Raw genomic sequence first — 22,610 nt, 5'->3', positions numbered from 1 at the left:
GTATATCAGTGTCCCTTGCAGTCAAGCCTCCTCCTACAACCCCTTTTTCCTCTCTGCCTCCTCTACACAGTCCTATCTTCAGCAGGATTCAGCCGGTGACCTAACTGGGAGGGATTAAGCCCCTGAGGGAACTTAGTCTTGTTTCCTGCCAGTCTCCCATCACCTGATGGTGGCACCATAACCCTATTGTGATGGCTAATGAAGATGCCGTGTCCTGTGATGTACCACAAGAAAAAAAAAGGAAGAACACCACAAACACACACACAGCAGTCTCCAGCTTGCAACCTCCTGACACCATGCTGCAGACCCAAGTCCATACAACCTCAAAGGCAGAGCAAAATTCCCCACCCATGCAACTCGTCTTGGATTCTGAAGGAATCACCAATCACCTTTACAGTGTCCCCCCTCTATGCCTCTTGGCCACAATTGACCAATGTTGAGGAGGCTCATTTAGAACAGGGAACCAAGCCCATGACACAGGATCTTCAGGAAAATCTGTAGGCACATCACTTAAGGACACTAAAAACTGAGCTGGACAGGCTTCCTGTTTTGGTGAAAATTCGCCTTAAGGCGACATCAAGACCCAAGCAGTCATGAATACGAAGTGCCCTGTGATCTATGATTAAGATAAAAATTCACTAAAAAAGAAGTATCTTAAGTACCAAGAATAACCATCCCATTGCCTCTCAGAAGTCAAACCGGCCAAGTCTCCACACCACCTTGAGTGCCCACCACCCCCAAGGTTCTGGAACATCTCAAGAAGCCCTCTGCCCCCTCCACTGCCTCTTGGAACCAGGCTGCCCAAGGCTCCATGCCACCTCTGAGTGCCCACAGTCCAAGGCTCCATACCACCTCCTGGAGTGCTACCACCCCAGGCTCTGCCACCCCACTGTACATTTTTCCCAGATATGGAGAGCATTTTCGCCCCACTGCCACCAGTCTATGCATTGCATTATTTCATCCAAAACAGACTCTGGATCTTGTTATATACAAACTTTATTGCGTATTTTACAGTTGGACAGTTTTTAGCTTGTTGTCCTCGAGCTGTATAATTCTGTACATAGAAAAAAAAAAAAGTATGAAATGAAAGAACGGCGCAGTCCCGCCTTATAATCAGTCTGTAAAGTGTGCGGCTACGACTCAGTCGTCCTCCTCATGGCGCACTTTGGCTTTCTTCTTTCTCTTGTGTTCTGTGGCCGGGGTCTCCACTGTGGACGGTTTCTTCTTCTTCTTGGGGGTCTGTTCCTCTTCCTCTAAGCCGTTCTCCGACACCTCCGCATCAGACTTTCGTTTCTTCTTCTTCTTGCTGGAAGCCGCCTTCTCGTTATCAGACACCTCAGCCACCTCCAGTTTCTTTTTCTTCTTCTTGCTGGATGGCTCTTCGTAGTTGTCCTGTTCCTCCTCTTGGCTGTCCAACTCTTCCTCCACTACCTCTGGCTTATTTTTCTTTTTCTTGGGCTTCTCCTGAGAAAACAATGAGATATCAGACCCCGATACAAACATACCACATACAAAGCATGCTCCATACCACAACTATTGAGATGTCCAGACAAAACCATGGAGAAACTACAGAAAATGATTTGGGGTAACCTGAAGAGTCATGGTCATTTTGTACATGACAGGTGACTCCCGGAAGTAATCACCAGACAACCAGCCCAGGAAGTTGTACACCTTCAACAGTTCAATCCTCACATCCCAAGACGGTTTGGTATGGCCTCAGGGATGTGTTTGATGCTTAATATTGCCAGCAATGACTGCAGGACCATACCATGCTGTGCGATGGGGTTGGTACTCTACACTATTGGCAGTGACAGGACCTTACCACGTTTGAAAATGGCAGGCAAGGGTGGGTGTTTGGTGCTCTATGCTGTTGGCAATCGCAGAGGGTGTTTGGGTCTCAAATATTGTTGTCAGTGTCTGCAGGACCATACCACATTGAACAGTTTGGAGGGGGTGGGATGTTTGATACTACATACTGTTGGGTTGGTTTACTACAGTATTGGCATTGACAAGGCCATACCAGATTGGGAAGTTTGGAGAGGGCGTTGGTGATCTATACTGTTGGCAATGACTGCAGGGCCATACCATGTTACAGGGTGGTGGGGGTGCTCTATAGTGATGGAAATGACAGGACCAAACCATAAGGGTGATGCAGGAGTGTTTGGTGCTCCATACGGTTGGCAATGATGGGGGGTTGTTTGGTGCTTAATATTGTTGGCAATGACTGCAGGACCATACCATGTTACAGGGTGGTGGGGGTGCTCTATAGTGATGGAAATGACAGGACCAAACCATAAGGATGATGGAGGAGTGTTTGGTGCTCCATACGGTTGGCAATGATGGGGGGGTGTTTGGTGCTTAATACTGTTGGCAATGACTGCAGGACCATACCATGTTAATAGACACTTGGTGCTTTATAGTGTTGGCATTCAGAGAACCATGCAACGATGGAGAGGACAAGGATGGTTAAATGTTCTATATTGTTGGCAATGACAAGAATATACCATGGAAGGGAGGTGGTGTTCCTTCACTCCTCTATCCACTTCTGAATCCTGCCGAGATGCACATGGAGCAATCTCCCCCAGATATTCCCCAATGGGCAGGACAAGGATGTGGCCAGCAGATGCCCTAGAGAAGCTTGAAGCCATCAGAAACCCCCTCCCTCAGGTCTGTAGCTAGTACCCGATCCTTTTTTGGAAGGGGGTAAAGGGGATGTGTACAAGAGGACTGCTGGCAGATACCAAAAACAGGAGCACCCTTTATCTCTACTGAGTTCCACACCATTCTCACCTCCACTTCCTCTGTGTTTTGCGCTGCAGCAGACTCTTCCTGCTCCAACTCTGCCAGCCTCTTCTTTTCCCGCTTCTTCCTCTTCCGTTCTTTCTTCTCCAGTTTCCTCCTTATCTCCGACACAACTTCTGTGGCCTGAAAATACAACGGGAGGTTTGAACTCAGTCCGGCCCTCAGATCAGAGCTTACCCTTTGCCCCGCCATTGCTGGGGTAACTCGTCGGATCAGGCTCATTAAATCAGTTTTTGCCTCCACCCATTCTGGTCAGGAGAGAAAAGCTTCATCACTTCCGACATCCCTGGCCCACCCACCAGGAGATGGGCCTCCCCCCAACCACCGGGAGGAGATGGGCCCCTAAACTAAGGCTATTGACCTCCACCCAGACCTAACTGAATAGTACATTTCTACTTCACCCAAGTTTTCAAGACTAGAAGCTTTTACATCAGGAGATACTGACCTCAGCTTGGGCCTCCTTCATGACATCAAGGTTCTTGCGTGGAGCCTCCCCGGTCTCATAGAACGCCAGGCGCTCCTCCACCTGCTCCCTCAGCTTATCTCCGTACACGCTGGTAGGGATTTCTGCAATGGAGGAGATACAGAACATTACACAACAAACCTCACTGCCATCTAGAGGATACGAGACCCACCAAGCAGTGGACATCTCCTCTTCGCTCAGACACAAGTCTATCAACATTCACCGAGGTGATATACTGTTGACGAAAAATATTTACCATCATTGCAAAGCACAACCTTCAACCTGATGACCTCTGAACAGAGTAGCTATGTATACCCCCACAGGGGGCGCCTCACCTGAAAAGCAGTCTATGCGGGAGGCGATGGTGCACTTGTTGGCCAAGTAGCGGGAGATCCGCCCCTTGTTCTTGGCGGCAGCACGTCCAATGAAGGTGGAGTGGAAGATGAGGCCGTATTTCGGGGTGTTTCCGCGAGTCTTCAATGCCCTGTAATGGGATCAGCTAAAGATTTGTAACAAGACACGGTGAACACCAACACCAGAAGAGGGCTACAGAAACCTAGAAAATGGCTTTCAAAATGGGAACCTGCCGCCGCTCCCTCAAGAGCCAGGGACCGCTAAAGGAAACCAGTCGCCCCTCCCTCAGAGCCAGGGGCCAGTAAGGGGAACCTCAAACTTCAGGGTGGCTGGACTGTGGCCAGCAGGGGTAGGAAAGTCTCAGGGCCAACATCAGTGAGAGTAAACAAGGTCTCAGGTGTGGTGTTCAGTTGCATAGTGCGGGTGGGCAGTATGAGGAGGAATAGGGCCCCCCATCATTGACTATGTGTGGATGGAATAGGGCCCCCCATCATTGACTATGTGTGGATGGAATAGGGCCCCCCATCATTGACTATGTGTGGATGGAATAGGGCCCCCCATCATTGACTATGTGTGGATGGAATAGGGCCCCCCATCATTGACTGTGTGTGGATGGAATAGGGCCCCCCATCATTGACTGTGTGTGGATGGAATAGGGCCCCCCATCATTGACGTGTGAGGATGGAATAGGGCCCCCCATCATTGACGTGTGAGGATGGAATAGGGCCGCCCATCATTGACGTGTGTGGATGGAAAAGGGCCCCCCATCATTGACGTGTGAGGATGGAAAAGGGCCCCCCATCATTGATGTCAGTGTCCCATTGCTGGTGTCGGTGGGGGGAATTATGCCCCACTTTTGGTGTCAGCGTTAGGAATAGTGCCCCAAGGGCCGGATAAAGGCAAGCAATGGGCCGAAACTGGTGGCGTGAAGACCACGAGTCTACATCTATGTACGATATCCACCCTACCAGCGGGGACACTAAAGTGGACCAGCCCTCCCACCCACCTTCCCCTCAGAATGGGATCCCAGCATTGCTCTGACCTGCACAGCTGCTCACAGCCCCTCAGGCACACATATACACAGCGAATATTGGGCGTTGTTCAGAATCTGGGGCGGCGGTTATCACTCATGCAGCGACCAGCGAGAAGCCCGGCGCCAACATGTCAAACACCGGCACCCAGTCACCTGCCATCACCACAAGCGCCCAGCAGATGTACCTGAATAGAGCTTTCTCTGCTCCCAGGATCTGGACGGTGGAGGCCGGGTACTTGGCCAGGTTGGTCAGACTTCCGGCGTGGGAGATGAGACGAGCGCCAACCTGCGGGAGAAGAAATGAACTGATGGTGACAACATACAAGATGAGCAGATAGAAAAATACGGTGACAACATCCAAGTTCAGGCGGCACAGATCAGCAGTGCAATGTTCTCAGCAGCAGGCTCAGTGGATTGACAGATTTCACCGATACATCATCTCTGTGCCAAGCCTGCAAGTGTTCAGGGCTCTTGAGGGCCCCATATTTAAAAAGTCAAAGCAAGTCATTTGTGTACACCTAGAAATGTGAGAACAGCAGCCGTCTCCCAAACCCTCCAACAAGTGTTCAAAGTTGGCAAAGTTCCTTCCAGGATCCGTGATGGCAGGTTTGAGGCAACTGGATTATGGCGTCGCTTCAGACTTAAGAACTCAGACTGAACCAGACCACCACCCTCTTCCATTGCGCCCCTCTGGTTCCAGACCACCACCCTCTTCCATTGCGCCCCTCTGGTTCCAGACCACCACCCTCTTCCATTGCGCCCCTCTGGTTCCAGACCACCACCCTCTTCCATTGCGCCCCTCTGGTTCCAGACCACCACCCTCTTCCATTGCGCCCCTCTGGTTCCAGACCACCACCCTCTTCCATTGCGCCCCTCTGGTTCCAGACCACCACCCTCTTCCATTGCGCCCCTCTGGTTCCAGACCACCACCCTCTTTCCATTGCGCCCCTCTGGTTCCAGACCACCACCCTCTTTCCATTGCGCCCCTCTGGTTCCAGACCACCACCCTCTTTCCATTGCGCCCCTCTGGTTCCAGACCACCACCCTCTTTCCATTGCGCCCCTCTGGTTCCAGACCACCACCCTCTTTCCATTGCGCCCCTCTGGTTCCAGACCACCACCCTCTTTCCATTGCGCCCCTCTGGTTCCAGACCACCACCCTCTTTCCATTGCGCCCCTCTGGTTCCAGACCACCACCCTCTTCCATTGCGCCCCTCTGGTTCCAGACCACCACCCTCTTTCCATTGCGCCCCTCTGGTTCCAGACCACCACCCTCTTTCCATTGCGCCCCTCTGGTTCCAGACCACCACCCTCTTTCCATTGCGCCCCTCTGGTTCCAGACCACCACCCTCTTTCCATTGCGCCCCTCTGGTTCCAGACCACCACCCTCTTTCCATTGCGCCCCTCTGGTTCCAGACCACCACCCTCTTCCATTGCGCTCCTCTGGTTCCAGAACACCACCACCTTCCATTCCTGCCCCTAAAACCACCCCTCCCCCTTTTCCACTGCACCTTCTGGTCCCAAACCATCACCCTCTTCCATGCAAACCTCCAGGTCCCACACCCTCCCCCACTACACTGCACCTTCTGATCCCAGACCACCACCCTCCTTCATTCCCACCTTTGGTCCCCATCTATGACCCTCTCTGCCCACACTGCTTTCCAGTCCATGGATTAAAGCTTCTAGTCCACACCGCTGTAGCCACTACTGATGACTGGCACACGGGAACGTTTCCTTGTCAATCATGCAGCATGGTATTATACATGGTCATGTCAACCCATCAGGTGGGGAAAGGTTGTAAATGTTAGCAATACTGACCACTTCACCAATGAGGGCGGACAGGCTGGGGGCCACTTGGGTCATCTTGGATCTCAGATATTCCTGCAGGCCTTTGCGGTATTCGGACAAGGAGATGACACGGCTGGAGAAGCTCTCAATATTGATCAGGTCAATGGGGGAGATGTCCATCCCTGGAGGGAGAGGAAAATGTATGTTAGACATCCGGTATCCGGAGCCTAAGGCCACTGGAGAGGCGGGGAGCCTAAGGCCACTGGAGAGGCGGGGAGCCTAAGGCCACTGGAGAGGCGGGGAGCCTAAGGCCACTGGAGAGGCGGGGAGCCTAAGGCCACTGGAGAGGCGGGGAGCCTAAGGCCACTGGAGAGGCGGGGAGCCTAAGGCCACTGGAGAGGGGGGGAGCCTAAGGCCACTGGAGAGGGGGGGAGCCTAAGGCCACTGGAGAGGGGGGGAGCCTAAGGCCACTGGAGAGGGGGGGAGCCTAAGGCCACTGGAGAGGGGGGGAGCCTAAGGCCACTGGAGAGGCAGAGAGGGGGGGAGCCTAAGGCCACTGGAGAGGCAGAGAGGGGGGGAGCCTAAGGCCACTGGAGAGGCAGAGAGGGGGGGAGCCTAAGGCCACTGGAGAGGCAGAGAGGGGGGGAGCCTAAGGCCACTGGAGAGGCAGAGCGGGGGGGAGCCTAAGGCCACTGGAGAGGCAGAGAGGGGGGGAGCCTAAGGCCACTGGAGAGGCAGAGAGGGGGGGAGCCTAAGGCCACTGGAGAGGCAGAGAGGGGGGAGCCTAAGGCCACTGGAGAGGCAGAGAGGGGGGGAGCCTAAGGCCACTGGAGAGGCAGAGAGGGGGGGAGCCTAAGGCCACTGGAGAGGCAGAGAGGGGGGGAGCCTAAGGCCACTGGAGAGGCAGAGAGGGGGGGAGCCTAAGGCCACTGGAGAGGCAGAGAGGGGGGGAGCCTAAGGCCACTGGAGAGGCAGAGAGGGGGGGAGCCTAAGGCCACTGGAGAGGCAGAGAGGGGGGGAGCCTAAGGCCACTGGAGAGGCAGAGAGGGGGGGAGCCTAAGGCCACTGGAGAGGCAGAGAGGGGGGGAGCCTAAGGCCACTGGAGAGGCAGAGAGGGGGGGAGCCTAAGGCCACTGGAGAGGCAGAGAGGGGGGGAGCCTAAGGCCACTGGAGAGGCAGAGAGGGGGGGAGCCTAAGGCCACTGGAGAGGCAGAGAGGGGGGGAGCCTAAGGCCACTGGAGAGGCAGAGAGGGGGGGAGCCTAAGGCCACTGGAGAGGCAGAGAGGGGGGGAGCCTAAGGCCACTGGAGAGGCAGAGAGGGGGGGAGCCTAAGGCCACTGGAGAGGCAGAGAGGGGGGGAGCCTAAGGCCACTGGAGAGGCAGAGAGGGGGGGAGCCTAAGCCCACTGGAGAGGCAGAGAGGGGGGGAGCCTAAGCCCACTGGAGAGGCAGAGAGGGGGGGAGCCTAAGCCCACTGGAGAGGCAGAGAGGGGGGGAGCCTAAGCCCACTGGAGAGGCAGAGAGGGGGGGAGACTAAGCCCACTGGAGAGGCAGAGAGGGGGGGAGACTAAGCCCACTGGAGAGGCAGAGAGGGGGGGAGACTAAGCCCACTGGAGAGGCAGAGAGGGGGGGAGCCTAAGCCCACTGGAGAGGCAGAGAGGGGGGGAGCCTAAGGCCACTGGAGAGGCAGAGAGGGGGGGAGCCTAAGGCCACTGGAGAGGCAGAGAGGGGGGGAGCCTAAGGCCACTGGAGAGGCAGAGAGGGGGGGAGCCTAAGGCCACTGGAGAGGCAGAGAGGGGGGGAGCCTAAGGCCACTGGAGAGGCAGAGAGGGGGGGAGCCTAAGGCCACTGGAGAGGCAGAGAGGGGGGGAGCCTAAGGCCACTGGAGAGGCAGAGAGGGGGGGAGCCTAAGGCCACTGGAGAGGCAGAGAGGGGGGGAGCCTAAGGCCACTGGAGAGGCAGAGAGGGGGGGAGCCTAAGGCCACTGGAGAGGCAGAGAGGGGGGGAGCCTAAGGCCACTGGAGAGGCAGAGAGGGGGGGAGCCTAAGGCCACTGGAGAGGCAGAGAGGGGGGGAGCCTAAGGCCACTGGAGAGGCAGAGAGGGGGGGAGCCTAAGGCCACTGGAGAGGCAGAGAGGGGGGGAGCCTAAGGCCACTGGAGAGGCAGAGAGGGGGGGAGCCTAAGGCCACTGGAGAGGCAGAGAGGGGGGGAGCCTAAGGCCACTGGAGAGGCAGAGAGGGGGGGAGCCTAAGGCCACTGGAGAGGCAGAGAGGGGGGGAGCCTAAGGCCACTGGAGAGGCAGAGAGGGGGGGAGCCTAAGGCCACTGGAGAGGCAGAGAGGGGGGGAGCCTAAGGCCACTGGAGAGGCAGAGAGGGGGGGAGCCTAAGCCCACTGGAGAGGCAGAGAGGGGGGGAGCCTAAGCCCACTGGAGAGGCAGAGAGGGGGGGAGCCTAAGCCCACTGGAGAGGCAGAGAGGGGGGGAGCCTAAGCCCACTGGAGAGGCAGAGAGGGGGGGAGCCTAAGCCCACTGGAGAGGCAGAGAGGGGGGGAGACTAAGCCCACTGGAGAGGCAGAGAGGGGGGGAGACTAAGCCCACTGGAGAGGCAGAGAGGGGGGGAGCCTAAGGCCACTGGAGAGGCAGAGAGGGGGGGAGCCTAAGGCCACTGGAGAGGCAGAGAGGGGGGGAGCCTAAGGCCACTGGAGAGGCAGAGAGGGGGGGAGCCTAAGGCCACTGGAGAGGCAGAGAGGGGGGGAGCCTAAGGCCACTGGAGAGGCAGAGAGGGGGGGAGCCTAAGGCCACTGGAGAGGCAGAGAGGGGGGGAGCCTAAGGCCACTGGAGAGGCAGAGAGGGGGGGAGCCTAAGGCCACTGGAGAGGCAGAGAGGGGGGGAGCCTAAGGCCACTGGAGAGGCAGAGAGGGGGGGAGACTAAGCCCACTGGAGAGGCAGAGAGGGGGGGAGACTAAGCCCACTGGAGAGGCAGAGAGGGGGGGAGACTAAGCCCACTGGAGAGGCAGAGAGGGGGGGAGACTAAGCCCACTGGAGAGGCAGAGAGGGGGGGAGACTAAGCCCACTGGAGAGGCAGAGAGGGGGGGAGACTAAGCCCACTGGAGAGGCAGAGAGGGGGGGAGACTAAGCCCACTGGGAGGCAGAGAGGGGGGGAGACTAAGCCCACTGGGAGGCAGAGAGGGGGGGAGCCTAAGCCCACTGGAGATGCAGAGAGGGGGGGAGACTAAGCCCACTGGGATCCCATTTATAGTGGACTAAAGTGACCCTTTACGATACCTGTACTTCGAGGGAATACATACTTTACAACAGTCGTTAAGCACCATTGCAGTTGGAGGGAGAGAAGTTGCTGGGTAACTAAACCTTCCATTCACTTCCAACACACATTTCTCATCCTTTGTTCATGGAGTGGCGACTCACCCATGGAAGACCTGGAAGCATCCAGGATGGCCTGGGCCTTGGCACTGTCCATTATGATCTCTTCCATCTCCTCCAGCTTCTCCTCGCTCAGCTCCTTTCGATTGCCAATGAACTTGGCCATCCGGCAGTAGGTGTAGTTGTCGGAAACGATCTTGATGAGCTCCGGGAAGTGATATCCATACCATTCTCTGGAAGAAGAGGAGACGGCTAAGAGCCACAGACCCAAACTAGCCATCACAGATATACTGGAGAGGTGAGGCTGTCTCCCCGATAACAATACAGTCCAGGCACAGGGCCGAGCTGTGGTGTGGACGGAGATGTTACTCTTCCTCCTCTTTCTATACAGACAGCGGGGGAGGCAACACTGCCTGTGGTAAGCATTGGGAGGACTAAACACCGACACCAAGTATGCACGGGACACCGCCCCCTACCCGCACGGGACACCGCCCCCTACCCGCACGGGACACCGCCCCCTACCCGCACGGGACACCGCCCCCTACCCGCACGGGACACCGCCCCCTACCCGCACGGGACACCGCCCCCTACCCGCACGGGACACCGCCCCCTACCCGCACGGGACACCGCCCCCTACCCGCACGGGACACCGCCCCCTACCCGCACGGGACACCACCACCTACCCGCACGGGACACCACCTATACAGGGCTTAAATACTGAAGGTGTACATCTACCACGTCTACTAAAGTCCGTCGTTCAGAACCTCGAGCAGCAGCGGCATGCACCCCAACTCTTCCATTCCTGAGGAGCTACACATAAAACAGATTCCCCGGCTTGCCTGCACCCACCTGGCTCCCCTTCTTTATAGAGGGGTTACACCTAACCCAAAACTCCCACCTTAGAGAGGCCACACCCAACATCTCCACCCATGAGCTGCACGTGACCGTACACCCCTTAACCCTTTGCCTACCGGGCACTTGTACCCCCTTTCTGCCCAGGCCAAGGTTCAGTTTTAAGCACTGTTGCACTTTGAATGACAATTGAGCGGTCATGCAACACTGTACCCATCTGTGTCCGTAGGAAACTCATGGAGATAGCCGGGTGCGCACCGATGGAGGTGCGTTCTGGGAGGACGTCATAGGACGCCATCCCAGAAATGGGCAACCGCGTTGTAGCCATCATTCGGCTCTAACCCGGTGGTCAAGTGGTTGAGAAGCAGAACCCGTCACAGGCGCACGTAAGCGATAACCCTTGGGGGTCATGTGAGGCTCCTCACCGGTAAGCCTTGCAGAAGCTTCATTCATCCAGACTCCACCCTGGAGGAGCCACACTCACACGGGCCCCTCTGCTCCCAATGGGAGGAGTGTACCTCACACTCAGAACATGCACCTACCTGACCCTCATGGAGAAGGTGTTGATGTCCTTATCCAGTTGGTCCAGCAAGCTGATAGACTGGATGATCATGTTGTCCACACGGTTGACATTGAACTTGACTTTGGCTCTGGAGTAGCTGTGCCCCAGGCCAAGCTGTGCCTTGGATGCAGACTGAGCCGTCAGACCTTTCACCAGGGAATGGAAATGTAGCCGGATGCCTGTGAGGAAGACAAGACTTCAGCCTTCGTGTAGAGAAATGCAAAGGTTCTGTGCCCAGATTCTCCAAATGCCCATCGCACCAACCCCCATTGATCAGAAATGCTGGATGTTCCAGGTAGAATCTCACCACCAATACCACCACGACCATAAATTACCAGATTCTCCAAATGCCCATCGTACCAACCCCCGCTGACCAGAAATGCTGGATGTTCCAGGTAAACTCTCACTACCAATACCACCACGACCATAAATGACCATAAATGACCAGGCTCCTCTCCGGCTTCATAACCACTAACCGACTGAGATACGTTTATAAAACGTTACGGGTTTCAAGTGGATTACCGGGATTCTGGCTGAAGATATCAGGCATAACCCCCAGTGTTCTTTTTCAGCCGGATTTGTCAAGAAAGCTTCACAAGGGAGAAAGGTCACCAGCACACCAAAGTCCTCCAACATGGGTCCAAGGCTTTACTAAGCAACCAATCGTTTCGGAGTCTTGCAGGACTCCATCAGACATGTGACATGAAGGGGTCCTGCGAGACTCCGAAACGTTCTTACTGCAACTATGTGATTGCTTATTAAAGCCTTGAACCCATATTGGAGAACTTTGGTGTGCTGGTGACACTTCTTCCCAGTGGTGCTTCTCGGTTCCAGACAATGGTCACCGCAGCCCCCACACCTTCACGTATAGCCACTCTGATGCAGGACCGTGTGTGTTGAGGTTTCGAAATGGTTTCTCAAGAAAGCGGCCCAGCCACTGGATCGCTTTTCAGTAGTGACGGGAGGCTGCTTTGCGGTTTCAACCAGCGTGCCTATGAATCAATGCAGCCGGCTGATCACAGACGAGACTATGGCCTCTGATTTCTATGGCCTTGGAGGACCAGGGCGATGTAATTTCCGATCTGGGGGGGATGGATTAACTTCTTTTTTTTTATTTTAATATTTTGCTTTTAAAAATGTTGAAGGACAGCTTTGGGGTCTTTTTGATCCCTGATGAAAAAATATTAAATTTTTTATTTTTACGGTCCATTTTATTTTATAAATTTTATTCCTATTACAAGGAATGTAAAAACCCCTTGTAACAGAAAAAATAAAAAAAGAACAGGATAGAATATATATATATACATATATATATACACACACACATACATACAAATATATACACACACACAATTTTTTTTTTTTTTTATTCCTTGCAATAGGAATAAAATTGATTAAAAAAAAAAAAAAAAAAAAAGGGAGAAGAGAGAAGGAGGGGGGAAAGGAGGGGAGGAAGGAGGGGGGGAAGGAGGGGAGGAAGGAGGGGGGGAAGGAGGGGAGGAAGGAGGGGGGGAAGAAGAAGGGGGAAGGAGGGGGGGAAGGAGGGGGGGAAGAAGGGGGGGAAGAAGGGGGAAGAAGAAGGGGGAAGAAGAAGGGGGAAGAAGAAGGGGGAAGAAGAAGGGGGAAGAAGAAGGGGGAAGAAGAAGGGGGAAGAAGAAGGGGGAAGAAGAAGGGGGAAGAAGAAGGGGGAAGAAAATTTTTTATTCTTACTGTCCCTTTATTTTTTAAGTGCCCCCCATCCCCAGAAGTCGCACACACGTGAATGGTGTTCGCAGCACACGCGAGTTATCGCCACAAACGTTCGAGCGAGAGCAATAATAGGGGAGGAGAACCAGCACAAATAGGCATCAATATGAAACTGATGGACACGGCACCACACATACTATAGTACAGGACGAGCTCAGTAACCTCAGGTGACATCACACAGATCAGTGGATTGACAGATTAGATGAAACATCATCGCACGTCCAACACCCAACAAAGGCTGACCATTACCACCCTCAGAGAGGACAACTTACAATCCCCAATCCCCTCACCCAACAAAGGCTGACCATTACCACCCTCAGAGAGGACAACTTACATTCCCCAATCCCCTCACCCAACAAAGGCTGACCATCATTACCCTCAGAGAGGACATCTTACATTCCCCAATCCCCTCACCCAACAAAGGCTGACCATCATTACCCTCAGAGAGGACAACTTACATTCCCCAATCCCCTCACCCAACAAAGGCTGACCATCATTACCCTCAGAGAGGACAACTTACATTCCCCAATCCCCTCACCCAACAAAGGCTGACCATCATTACCCTCAGAGAGGACATCTTACATTCCCCAATCCCCTCACCCAACAAAGGCTGACCATCATTACCCTCAGAGAGGACAACTTACATTCCCCCAAATTAAAACAAAATTGTGGTTGAAAACCCACTGTGCAAATACCGTGACACATTCTCTAAGGTCTCTGCTTAAAATAAATTACAACGCACCCTCCCCCTCCCCCCAAAAAAAAAAAATATATTTTTGGGGGCCTTGTAATTTTCTAGTACAAAATACCGACTGAAAGTTGTACATAAAAAGTGCCGCGTCTTCAAGTGGTTAGACTGACCACGCCCCTTTACCTCTCATGAGCTCAGGAACCACCCCGGTGGTGTCGCATTTGATGTGCAGCTCTTCAAAGATGGCGGCTCCAATTTTGCCATCGCTGACCCCAAGGAGGGCCTTTTTCTTCTTGGCAGGCATGTGGGTCTCCAGAAGGAGTTTCAGATCCTCATGGAGGACACCTAGGGGAGGAGAACCAGCACAAATAGGCATCAATATCAAACTGATGGACATGGCACCACACATACTATAGTACAGGACGAGCTCAGTAACCTCAGGTGACATCACACAGATCAGTGGATTGACAGATTAGATGAAACATCATTGCACGTCCAATACCCAACAAAGGCTGACCATTACGACCCTCAGAGAGGACAACTTACATTCCCCAATCCCGTCACCAAACACATCCAATCCTCAGATGGCATCCTATTTCCCCAATAGTCTCCACTACCCTCAGAAAAGGACATTCCCAATAATCCCCTCACCCAACAAAGGCTGACCACCATTACCTTCAGAGAGGACATCTCACGTCTCCAATAACCTCCAAGCCCAACAAAGCCCAAAGTTCTGCCACTATCCCCAGATGATACCCCGCACCTCCAATACCACCCTCATCTAATGACGGCCAACCCTCATTACCTTCAGAGAGGACATCACATCCTCAATAATCCCTCCACACAACAAAGACCAACGCTCCAAATGACCTTCCGATGACATCTCATGTCTCCATCAATCCTCTCACCCAACAAAGGCTGAGCCCTCATTAACATCAGATTGCATCTCGTGTGCCTACCCAATAACCCGCTCACCTATAAATAGCCAACCCCCCCTCATTACCTCCAGAGATGGCATCACCTCACCCAACAGGCTGACCCTCCTCATCTTCAAAATGACTTCCAATGTCCCCCAATAACCAACCCTCTTAGATGACATCCCACATCTCAATCCCATCACCCAACAAACGCTGACCATCGTTGCCTTCAGAGATGACATCTGTCCCCAATAACCCCCTCAAACATAACCCTCCAATGACCTGCCAAGTCCCCAGTACCCTCAAAGGCTAGCCATCACCTTCAGAGAGGACATCACAAGTCCCCAATCCACTCGCCCAACCCTCTGTTAACTTCAGAGACGACATCCCATATCACCATACCCTCACCCAACAAAGGCTGACCACCATTCCCTTCAGAGATGACACCTCACATCTCCATTTACCCCTTCACCCAGCAAAGGCCAACCCGCCTTGTTATCAGATGGTACCTCATATCTTTCGGGTAATCTTCTAAGGCCAACCCACACATTGTCATGGCATCACACGTCCCCAACAAACCCCTCACCCAACAAAGGACAACCCTAGTCATTTCCATCTGAAGATGATCTCATTCCCAAGAACCCCCTCACCCAACAAAGGTAGGCCATCCTTGTTAACAGATGGAACCACACAGCCCCAATAATCCCCTCACCCAATAAAACCTGACCCACCTTGTCATCTTCAGAGATGACCTCACACATCTGAAATCCCATCAACAAAGGCTGACCACCATTACTTGCCGAGATCTCATCCCCCCCAAGAACCCCCTCACCCAACAAAGACCTATCTTGTTACCTTCAGATAACACAAATATCCACCCAACAAACCCTCCTCATTACCTTCAGAGATGGCGTTCACATTCTCCAGGGCACTCTGGGCCGATTTAAATGGTGAAAATGCCACCAGCTTCACTATGGAGTTGAACTTGCCGATATTCTGCAGCGACTCCTCCACCTGCGGGTAGGAAGTGGACATATCGGTTATCGTGATCAATCACTGGGAGCAACAACAATGCTGGGTGGTGGATTCATCCCTTCTGAACTCCCAGTACATGACTGGGAATTGGTGCCAGCTACCGCCAGCCCAAAGCCAGTGTACCCATGGGGGTTACACTGCACACCTACTGCAAGGACTAAACACGGCTGTTACAAGCACCATTACTGATGGGCGTTCACTGCGCATAGACAACTCACCTGAGGAAGAAGCATGCCGATCTCCTCCACCTCCTTCACCGCAAACAGGGCGTAGCCCGCCGCATGTTCAAATAAGACGTGGAGCAAAACCTGCGAGAGATGGAGAGGAAGATCAGACAAAAGGACCAACCAATACCTCCACACCACCCCCCATAGACATCACGGAGTAGAACATGAAGATCAGACAAGAGGACCAACCAATACCTCCACACCACCCCCCATAGACATCACGGAGTAAAACATGAAGATCAGACAAGAGGACCAACCAATACCTCCACACCACCCCCCATAGACATCACGGAGTAAAACATGAAGATCAGACAAGAGGACCAACCAATACCTCCACACCACCCCCCATAGACATCACGGAGTAAAACATGAAGATCAGACAAAAGGACCAACCAATACCTCCACACCACCCCCATAGACATCACGGCGTAGAACATGAAGATCAGACAAGATGACAGACCAATCCCAACCCACTCAACATACATCGAGGACAACATGAAGAGGAAGACCAAGCAAGAGGACTAACCAACCCAACCTGGAAGTAAGACCAGACAAGAGGACCGACCAACCTCTCCAACCAAACCCTTCCTCGCTATACATCACTGAGAACATTGAGAGCAAGATCAGACAAGAGGACCAACACCTCCCCACCCCCCATAGATATCACAGAGAACAAAGATCAGACAAGGTGACGGACCGACATCTTCATCCAACCCCTTCCTCACTATACATCACTGGAGACAGACAGGAAGACCAGGCAAGAGGACCAACCAACCCTTTCCTCACTATACATCACTGAGAGCAAGATCAGACAAGAGGACCAACATCTCCCCACCCCCCATAGATATCACAGAGTAAAGATCAGACAAGGGGACCGACATCTTCATCCAAACCCTTCCTCACTAAACATCACTGAGAACAGACAGGAAGCCCAGGCAAGAGGACCAACAAACCCAGCCCCTCCCGAATATACATCACTGAGGACAAGATGGAGAGCAAGAACGGGCAAAGAGGACCAACCAACCCCTCCCTTCTCAACATACCTCACCGAGGACAACATGAAGAGTAAAGCCAGGCAAGAGGACAACCAACCCAACCCCTCCCCAATATATATCACGGAGAACATGGAGAGCAAGACCAGACTAAAGGTCCAACCAACCCCTTCCTCAATATATATATATATAGATCACCGAGGAGAACAAGATCTGACTACAGGGCCACCAACCCCTGCGCACCCAACCCCTTCCTCAAAATAAATATATATATCTATCTCACCGAGGAGAACATGGAGAGCAAGATCCAACTAGAGGACCAGCCAACCAACCCCTGCACCCAACCCCTTACTCAATATACATCACCGAGGAGAACAAGATCTGACTACAGGACCACCAACCAACCCCCTCACCCAACTACTCGATATACATCAACAAGAAAAATGGAGACCAGACTAGATTGTCAACCAACCACCTCTTGCCATATATCACCGTGGATGAACATGAGCAGCAAGATCAGACAAGAGAACCAGCCCCCCCAAATATACATCAGATCCCTGGCCCAATCACCGAGGATGGAGATCAGGGTGTATTAGCCATGTTACCCTACACATTGGCAGTGTGTTCAGCACCCTTGGGCCTCCTGTACATGGACTGTCTGAGGTGCAGCATCTCACCAGGTACCCCAGTAGTCCTCCCTGGACATGGACATCCTACTTCTGGGGAACACATCATAGGAAGACACATAGTGCCCACACACACCATTCATTTCTATGACTGGCTGTACGCCCCACCTGCAGCTCCTCAGGGGTGGGACTGTACCCCCCCTCAGCCTATCTACAGGAGGCCCCACCCACACAGACATCAGAAGACACCGTGCAGGGTGGAGCTGGCAGAGATCCTTCTGCCTTTTATCTGCCTTTCACACCGAGGCAAGGTCCACAGTGGCTCACTCCTCAGGAGGTGGCGCCCCCTGCTGCCTGCTCTAACCCTCAAAAGCTTACAACTACGCGCATTTGATGAAGCTGCATGGTGGCCCCGTGGACTCGAGTGCCTGCGGTATCATTTCTGTGCTGGCCTTGTTCACTGAACCCAACTACTTATTTTTACCATCCCCCCCTGTGTATAGGAGGCCTGAGGTCTCTCACACTGGTGGCAATGCGCCCCCCATCCCCCCCAAAATGGCAACCCACAATGGACGCCAGCAAAGCAGCAGCTTCATGGAGGTGACCCCGCCCCTTCCTCACATTTTGCCGCAGCGCCATTGACTGCAACGGACGAATCTGACAGATGGCGCCAGCAACTCAACTCCGCATGTCACGTGTGCAGCGCCCTCCGGCTGTGGGTGGTGGTAGGAGGACCTCACACATGGGGAGGAGTCACAAACGACCTTTAGAGCTCCACCTCTGAGCAATCGCTCTTCAGAAGGTCAGGTGGAGGGGTGGTGGTGTGTCGCCACCAGAGGTCCCCACAAAGAGGACCCGTCATCCCTCATATCACAGGGGACCGCAAAGAGGACCCGTCATGCCTCATATCACAGGGGACCGCAAAGAGGACCCGTCATCCCTCATATCACAGGGGACCGCAAAGAGGACCCGTCATCCCTCATATCACAGGGGACCGCAAAGAGGACCCGTCATCCCTCATGCATATCACAGGGGACCGCAAAGAGGACCCGTCATCCCTCATGCATATCACAGGGGACCGCAAAGAGGACCCGTCATCCCTCATGCATATCACAGGGGACCGCAAAGAGGACCCGTCATCCCTCATGCATATCACAGGGGACCGCAAAGAGGACCCGTCATCCCTCATGCATATCACAGGGGACCGCAAAGAGGACCCGTCATCCCTCATGCATATCACAGGGGACCGCAAAGAGGACCCGTCATCCCTCATGCATATCACAGGGGACCGCAAAGAGGACCCGTCATCCCTCATGCATATCACAGGGGACCGCAAAGAGGACCAGTCATCCCTCATGCATATCACAGGGGACCGCAAAGAGGACCCGTCATCCCTCATTTCTATCACAGGGGACAACAAAGAGGGCCGTCATCCCTCATTTTTAACACAGGGGACCGCAAAGAGGAGCTGTCATCCCTCATTTCTATCACAGGGGACCTCAAAGAGGGCCGTCATCCCTCATTTCTGTCACAGGGGACAACAAAGAGGGCCGTCATCCCTCATTTTTATCACAGGGGACCGCAAAGAGGACCCGTCATGCCTCATTTCTATCACAGGGGACCGCAAAGAGGACCCGTCATGCCTCATTTCTATCACAGGGGACCGCAAAGAGGACCCGTCATCCCTCATTTCTATCACAGGGGACAACAAAGAGGGCCGTCATCCCTCATTTTTAACACAGGGGACCGCAAAGAGGGCCGTCATCCCTCATTTTTAACACAGGGGACCGCAAAGAGGAGCTGTCATCCCTCATTTCTATCACAGGGGACCTCAAAGAGGGCCGTCATCCCTCATTTCTGTCACAGGGGACAGCAAAGAGGGCCGTCATCCCTCATTTTTATCACAGGGGACCGCAAAGAGGACCCGTCATGCCTCATTTCTATCACAGGGGACCGCAAAGAGGACCCGTCATGCCTCATTTCTATCACAGGGGACCGCAAAGAGGACCCGTCATGCCTCATTTCTATCACAGGGGACCGCAAAGAGGACCCGTCATCCCTCATGCATATCACAGGGGACCGCAAAGAGGACCCGTCATCCCTCATGCATATCACAGGGGACCGCAAAGAGGACCCGTCATCCCTCATGCATATCACAGGGGACCGCAAAGAGGACCCGTCATCCCTCATGCATATCACAGGGGACCGCAAAGAGGACCCGTCATCCCTCATGCATATCACAGGGGACCGCAAAGAGGACCCGTCATCCCTCATGCATATCACAGGGGACCGCAAAGTGGACCCGTCATCCCTCATGCATATCACAGGGGACCGCAAAGTGGACCCGTCATCCCTCATGCATATCACAGGGGACCGCAAAGAGGACCCGTCATCCCTCATGCATATCACAGGGGACCGCAAAGAGGACCCGTCATCCCTCATGCATATCACAGGGGACCGCAAAGAGGACCCGTCATCCCTCATGCATATCACAGGGGACCGCAAAGAGGACCCGTCATCCCTCATGCATATCACAGGGGACCGCAAAGAGGACCCGTCATCCCTCATGCATATCACAGGGGACCGCAAAGAGGACCCGTCATCCCTCATGCATATCACAGGGGACCGCAAAGAGGACCCGTCATCCCTCATGCATATCACAGGGGACCGCAAAGAGGACCCGTCATCCCTCATGCATATCACAGGGGACCGCAAAGAGGACCCGTCATCCCTCATTTCTATCACAGGGGACCGCAAAGAGGACCCGTCATCCCTCATTTCTATCACAGGGGACCGCAAAGAGGACCCGTCATCCCTCATTTCTATCACAGGGGACCGCAAAGAGGACCCGTCATCCCTCATTTCTATCACAGGGGACCGCAAAGAGGACCCGTCATCCCTCATTTCTATCACAGGGGACCGCAAAGAGGACCCGTCATCCCTCATTTCTATCACAGGGGACCGCAAAGAGGACCCGTCATCCCTCATGCATATCACAGGGGACCGCAAAGAGGACCCGTCATCCCTCATGCATATCACAGGGGACCGCAAAGAGGACCCGTCATCCCTCATTTCTATCACAGGGGACCGCAAAGAGGACCCGTCATCCCTCATTTCTATCACAGGGGACCGCAAAGAGGACCCGTCATCCCTCATGCATATCACAGGGGACCGCAAAGAGGACCCGTCATCCCTCATTTCTATCACAGGAAGGTTTACATTTCTTCTTAGGGGAATAAAAGGGACCAAAAATAAATTCAAGGGATAAAAAAAAAAAAAAAAAGGGAGCAAACACCACAATGTAACATCCTGTAATATGAAAATTGCAACAATTGTACTTTTATTCTCTGGGGCTGGTTTTTAATTTTTTTTTTCCCAAACAGAGGCCCTCGAGAATAAACGTACAATTGTTGCAATGATTACAGTACAGGATGTTACATTGTTTTACGTCACGCAGTATTTATGCAACTTTTTTTTTCTGCTAAAAAAAAAAATTTACTTAGAACCCTCAATGTATTTTTTTTTTATTTAGCAAAAAAGAAATCGGCACTTCATCACCGCAACAAATGTACGTTTATTCTGTGGGGCCGGTTTATAACAAATTTTTTTCCAACAAAGGCCCCCCAGAATAAACGTAAATGGTTGCAATGATTACAATACAGGATGTTACATTGTTTTATGTTGCGCAGTATTTATGCAGTTTTTCAATTTTTTTTTTTACTCCCCTTTACTTCTCACCCGAAAAACTAACAATTCTAACCGACATGTAAAAGTGGCGATTTCTTTTTTGCTAAAAAAAAAAAAAAATTACTTTGAGGGTTCGAAGTACGGTAAATTTTTTAGCAGAAAAAAAAAAAAAAAAAAAAAGAAGTGCGTATATACCGTGTGACATAAACAATGTAACATCCTGTATCCGAATAATTGCAACAAATCACCTTTATTCCCTGGGGCCGGTTTACAACTTTTTTCCCAACTCCGGCGCCAGAGAATAAAAGTGCATTTGCTGCAATGATTCGGATACAGGATGTTACATTGTTATTTTTAACACCTTTTCTTCTTACCTGAAAATCTGCTGATTCTCACCGACCTGTAGAAGGGGGGGGGGGGGTCAAAATACTTTTTGGGTGTCAAAGTATATTTTTCTTTTTTTAGAAAAAAAACCCCCAACTACTCTTACATGTCGGGGAGAATCGTCAGATTTCCGGGTGACGAGGGGGGAGTACAACAAAAGTGAGGGTCCTGATGGGGCGCATTACAGGCCCCGGGCAGCCTCAGTGGGCCGGCAGACACGTGGTCTCCGCTGACACGTGACTAGGCAGACCCGAGGCCCACGTACAGCCACACAGTCCCCCCCCACCGATCACACAGCCCGCTCCCCTCTGTCCCCCACATGTAGTCCCGGGCCCCCCTATATCACACCCACCATGGTTCCCTGCTCCGTGCTCCTCCAGCGCCGCCAAACAGACTGAGCTCCGAGCACCTCACCTCCCCACCACCCTTGCCCGACCCCACCCACTCCGACTCGTTCCGCCAATCCCTACTGAGCGAAGCCGCCTTCCTCCAATCACTTCCGTACTCTTTTACCGATCCCCGCCTCATTCCCTCGGACAAGCCAATCAATAGTCGGAGCCTCGGCCCGCCTTCCCCTATACCGCCAATAGCCGCATGCATACTAGAATACGGACTGCCTCTGTAGCCAATCACCGGAGAGACAAGAGAGAGGCGAGAAGGGGCGTACAGTGCGAAATGTTGTAAGACTCTATGGTAAGTCGGAGGACCCGGGATGGCCACGAGGTTAGAGAGCACGTGTGGAGGTCGGGGGACTTCCGGTGTCACCTGTATACTGTGTATATATAATATACTGTCACACCGCCCCCTGTATACTGTGTATATATAATATACTGTCACACCGCCCCCTGTATACTGTGTATATAATATACTGTCACACCGCCCCCTGTATACTGTGTGTATATAATATACTGTCACACCGCCCCCTGTATACTGTGTATATAATATACTGTCACACCGCCCCCTGTATACTGTGTATATAATATACTGTCACACCGCCCCCTGTATACTGTGTATATAATATACTGTCACACCGCCCCCTGTATACTGTGTATATATATAATATACTGTCACAC

General features: G+C 53.1%; 1 protein-coding gene and 3 non-coding genes across 4 annotated transcripts; all 4 read right to left on the bottom strand.

Annotated features, from left to right (window-relative positions):
• Nucleotides 1-978: 978 nt before the first annotated feature.
• On the bottom strand, nucleotides 979-21,989 carry NOP56 (NOP56 ribonucleoprotein). Its single transcript, XM_089667866.1, has 12 exons — nucleotides 21,890-21,989; nucleotides 15,840-15,929; nucleotides 15,486-15,600; nucleotides 13,853-14,014; nucleotides 11,213-11,411; nucleotides 9,864-10,051; nucleotides 6,470-6,621; nucleotides 4,838-4,938; nucleotides 3,601-3,749; nucleotides 3,248-3,369; nucleotides 2,791-2,925; nucleotides 979-1,464 (listed from the first exon to the last, which is right to left on the bottom strand). Exons 1-12 carry the CDS (start codon nucleotides 21,890-21,892, stop codon nucleotides 1,141-1,143), a joined length of 1,740 nt encoding a protein of 579 aa, XP_089523992.1. The 5' UTR covers nucleotides 21,893-21,989; the 3' UTR covers nucleotides 979-1,140.
• Nucleotides 3,012-3,082, bottom strand: LOC149427601 (small nucleolar RNA SNORD57). Its single transcript, XR_016311243.1, has one exon. It is a non-coding gene; the product is annotated as a small nucleolar RNA SNORD57 (small nucleolar RNA).
• On the bottom strand, nucleotides 3,459-3,532 carry LOC149427600 (small nucleolar RNA SNORD56). Its single transcript, XR_016311244.1, has one exon. It is a non-coding gene; the product is annotated as a small nucleolar RNA SNORD56 (small nucleolar RNA).
• LOC149427599 (small nucleolar RNA SNORA51) lies at nucleotides 10,121-10,253 on the bottom strand. Its single transcript, XR_016311245.1, has one exon. It is a non-coding gene; the product is annotated as a small nucleolar RNA SNORA51 (small nucleolar RNA).
• Nucleotides 21,990-22,610: the final 621 nt, after the last annotated feature.

This window comes from Staurois parvus, unplaced genomic scaffold, assembly GCF_062004578.1.
Source record: "Staurois parvus isolate SC_StPar_1 unplaced genomic scaffold, SC_StPar_1.0 ptg003635l, whole genome shotgun sequence".
Taxonomy (NCBI): domain Eukaryota; kingdom Metazoa; phylum Chordata; class Amphibia; order Anura; family Ranidae; genus Staurois; species Staurois parvus.
Note: the sequence above shows the minus strand (reverse complement) of the source record. Positions and strands in the feature narration are given on the sequence as shown.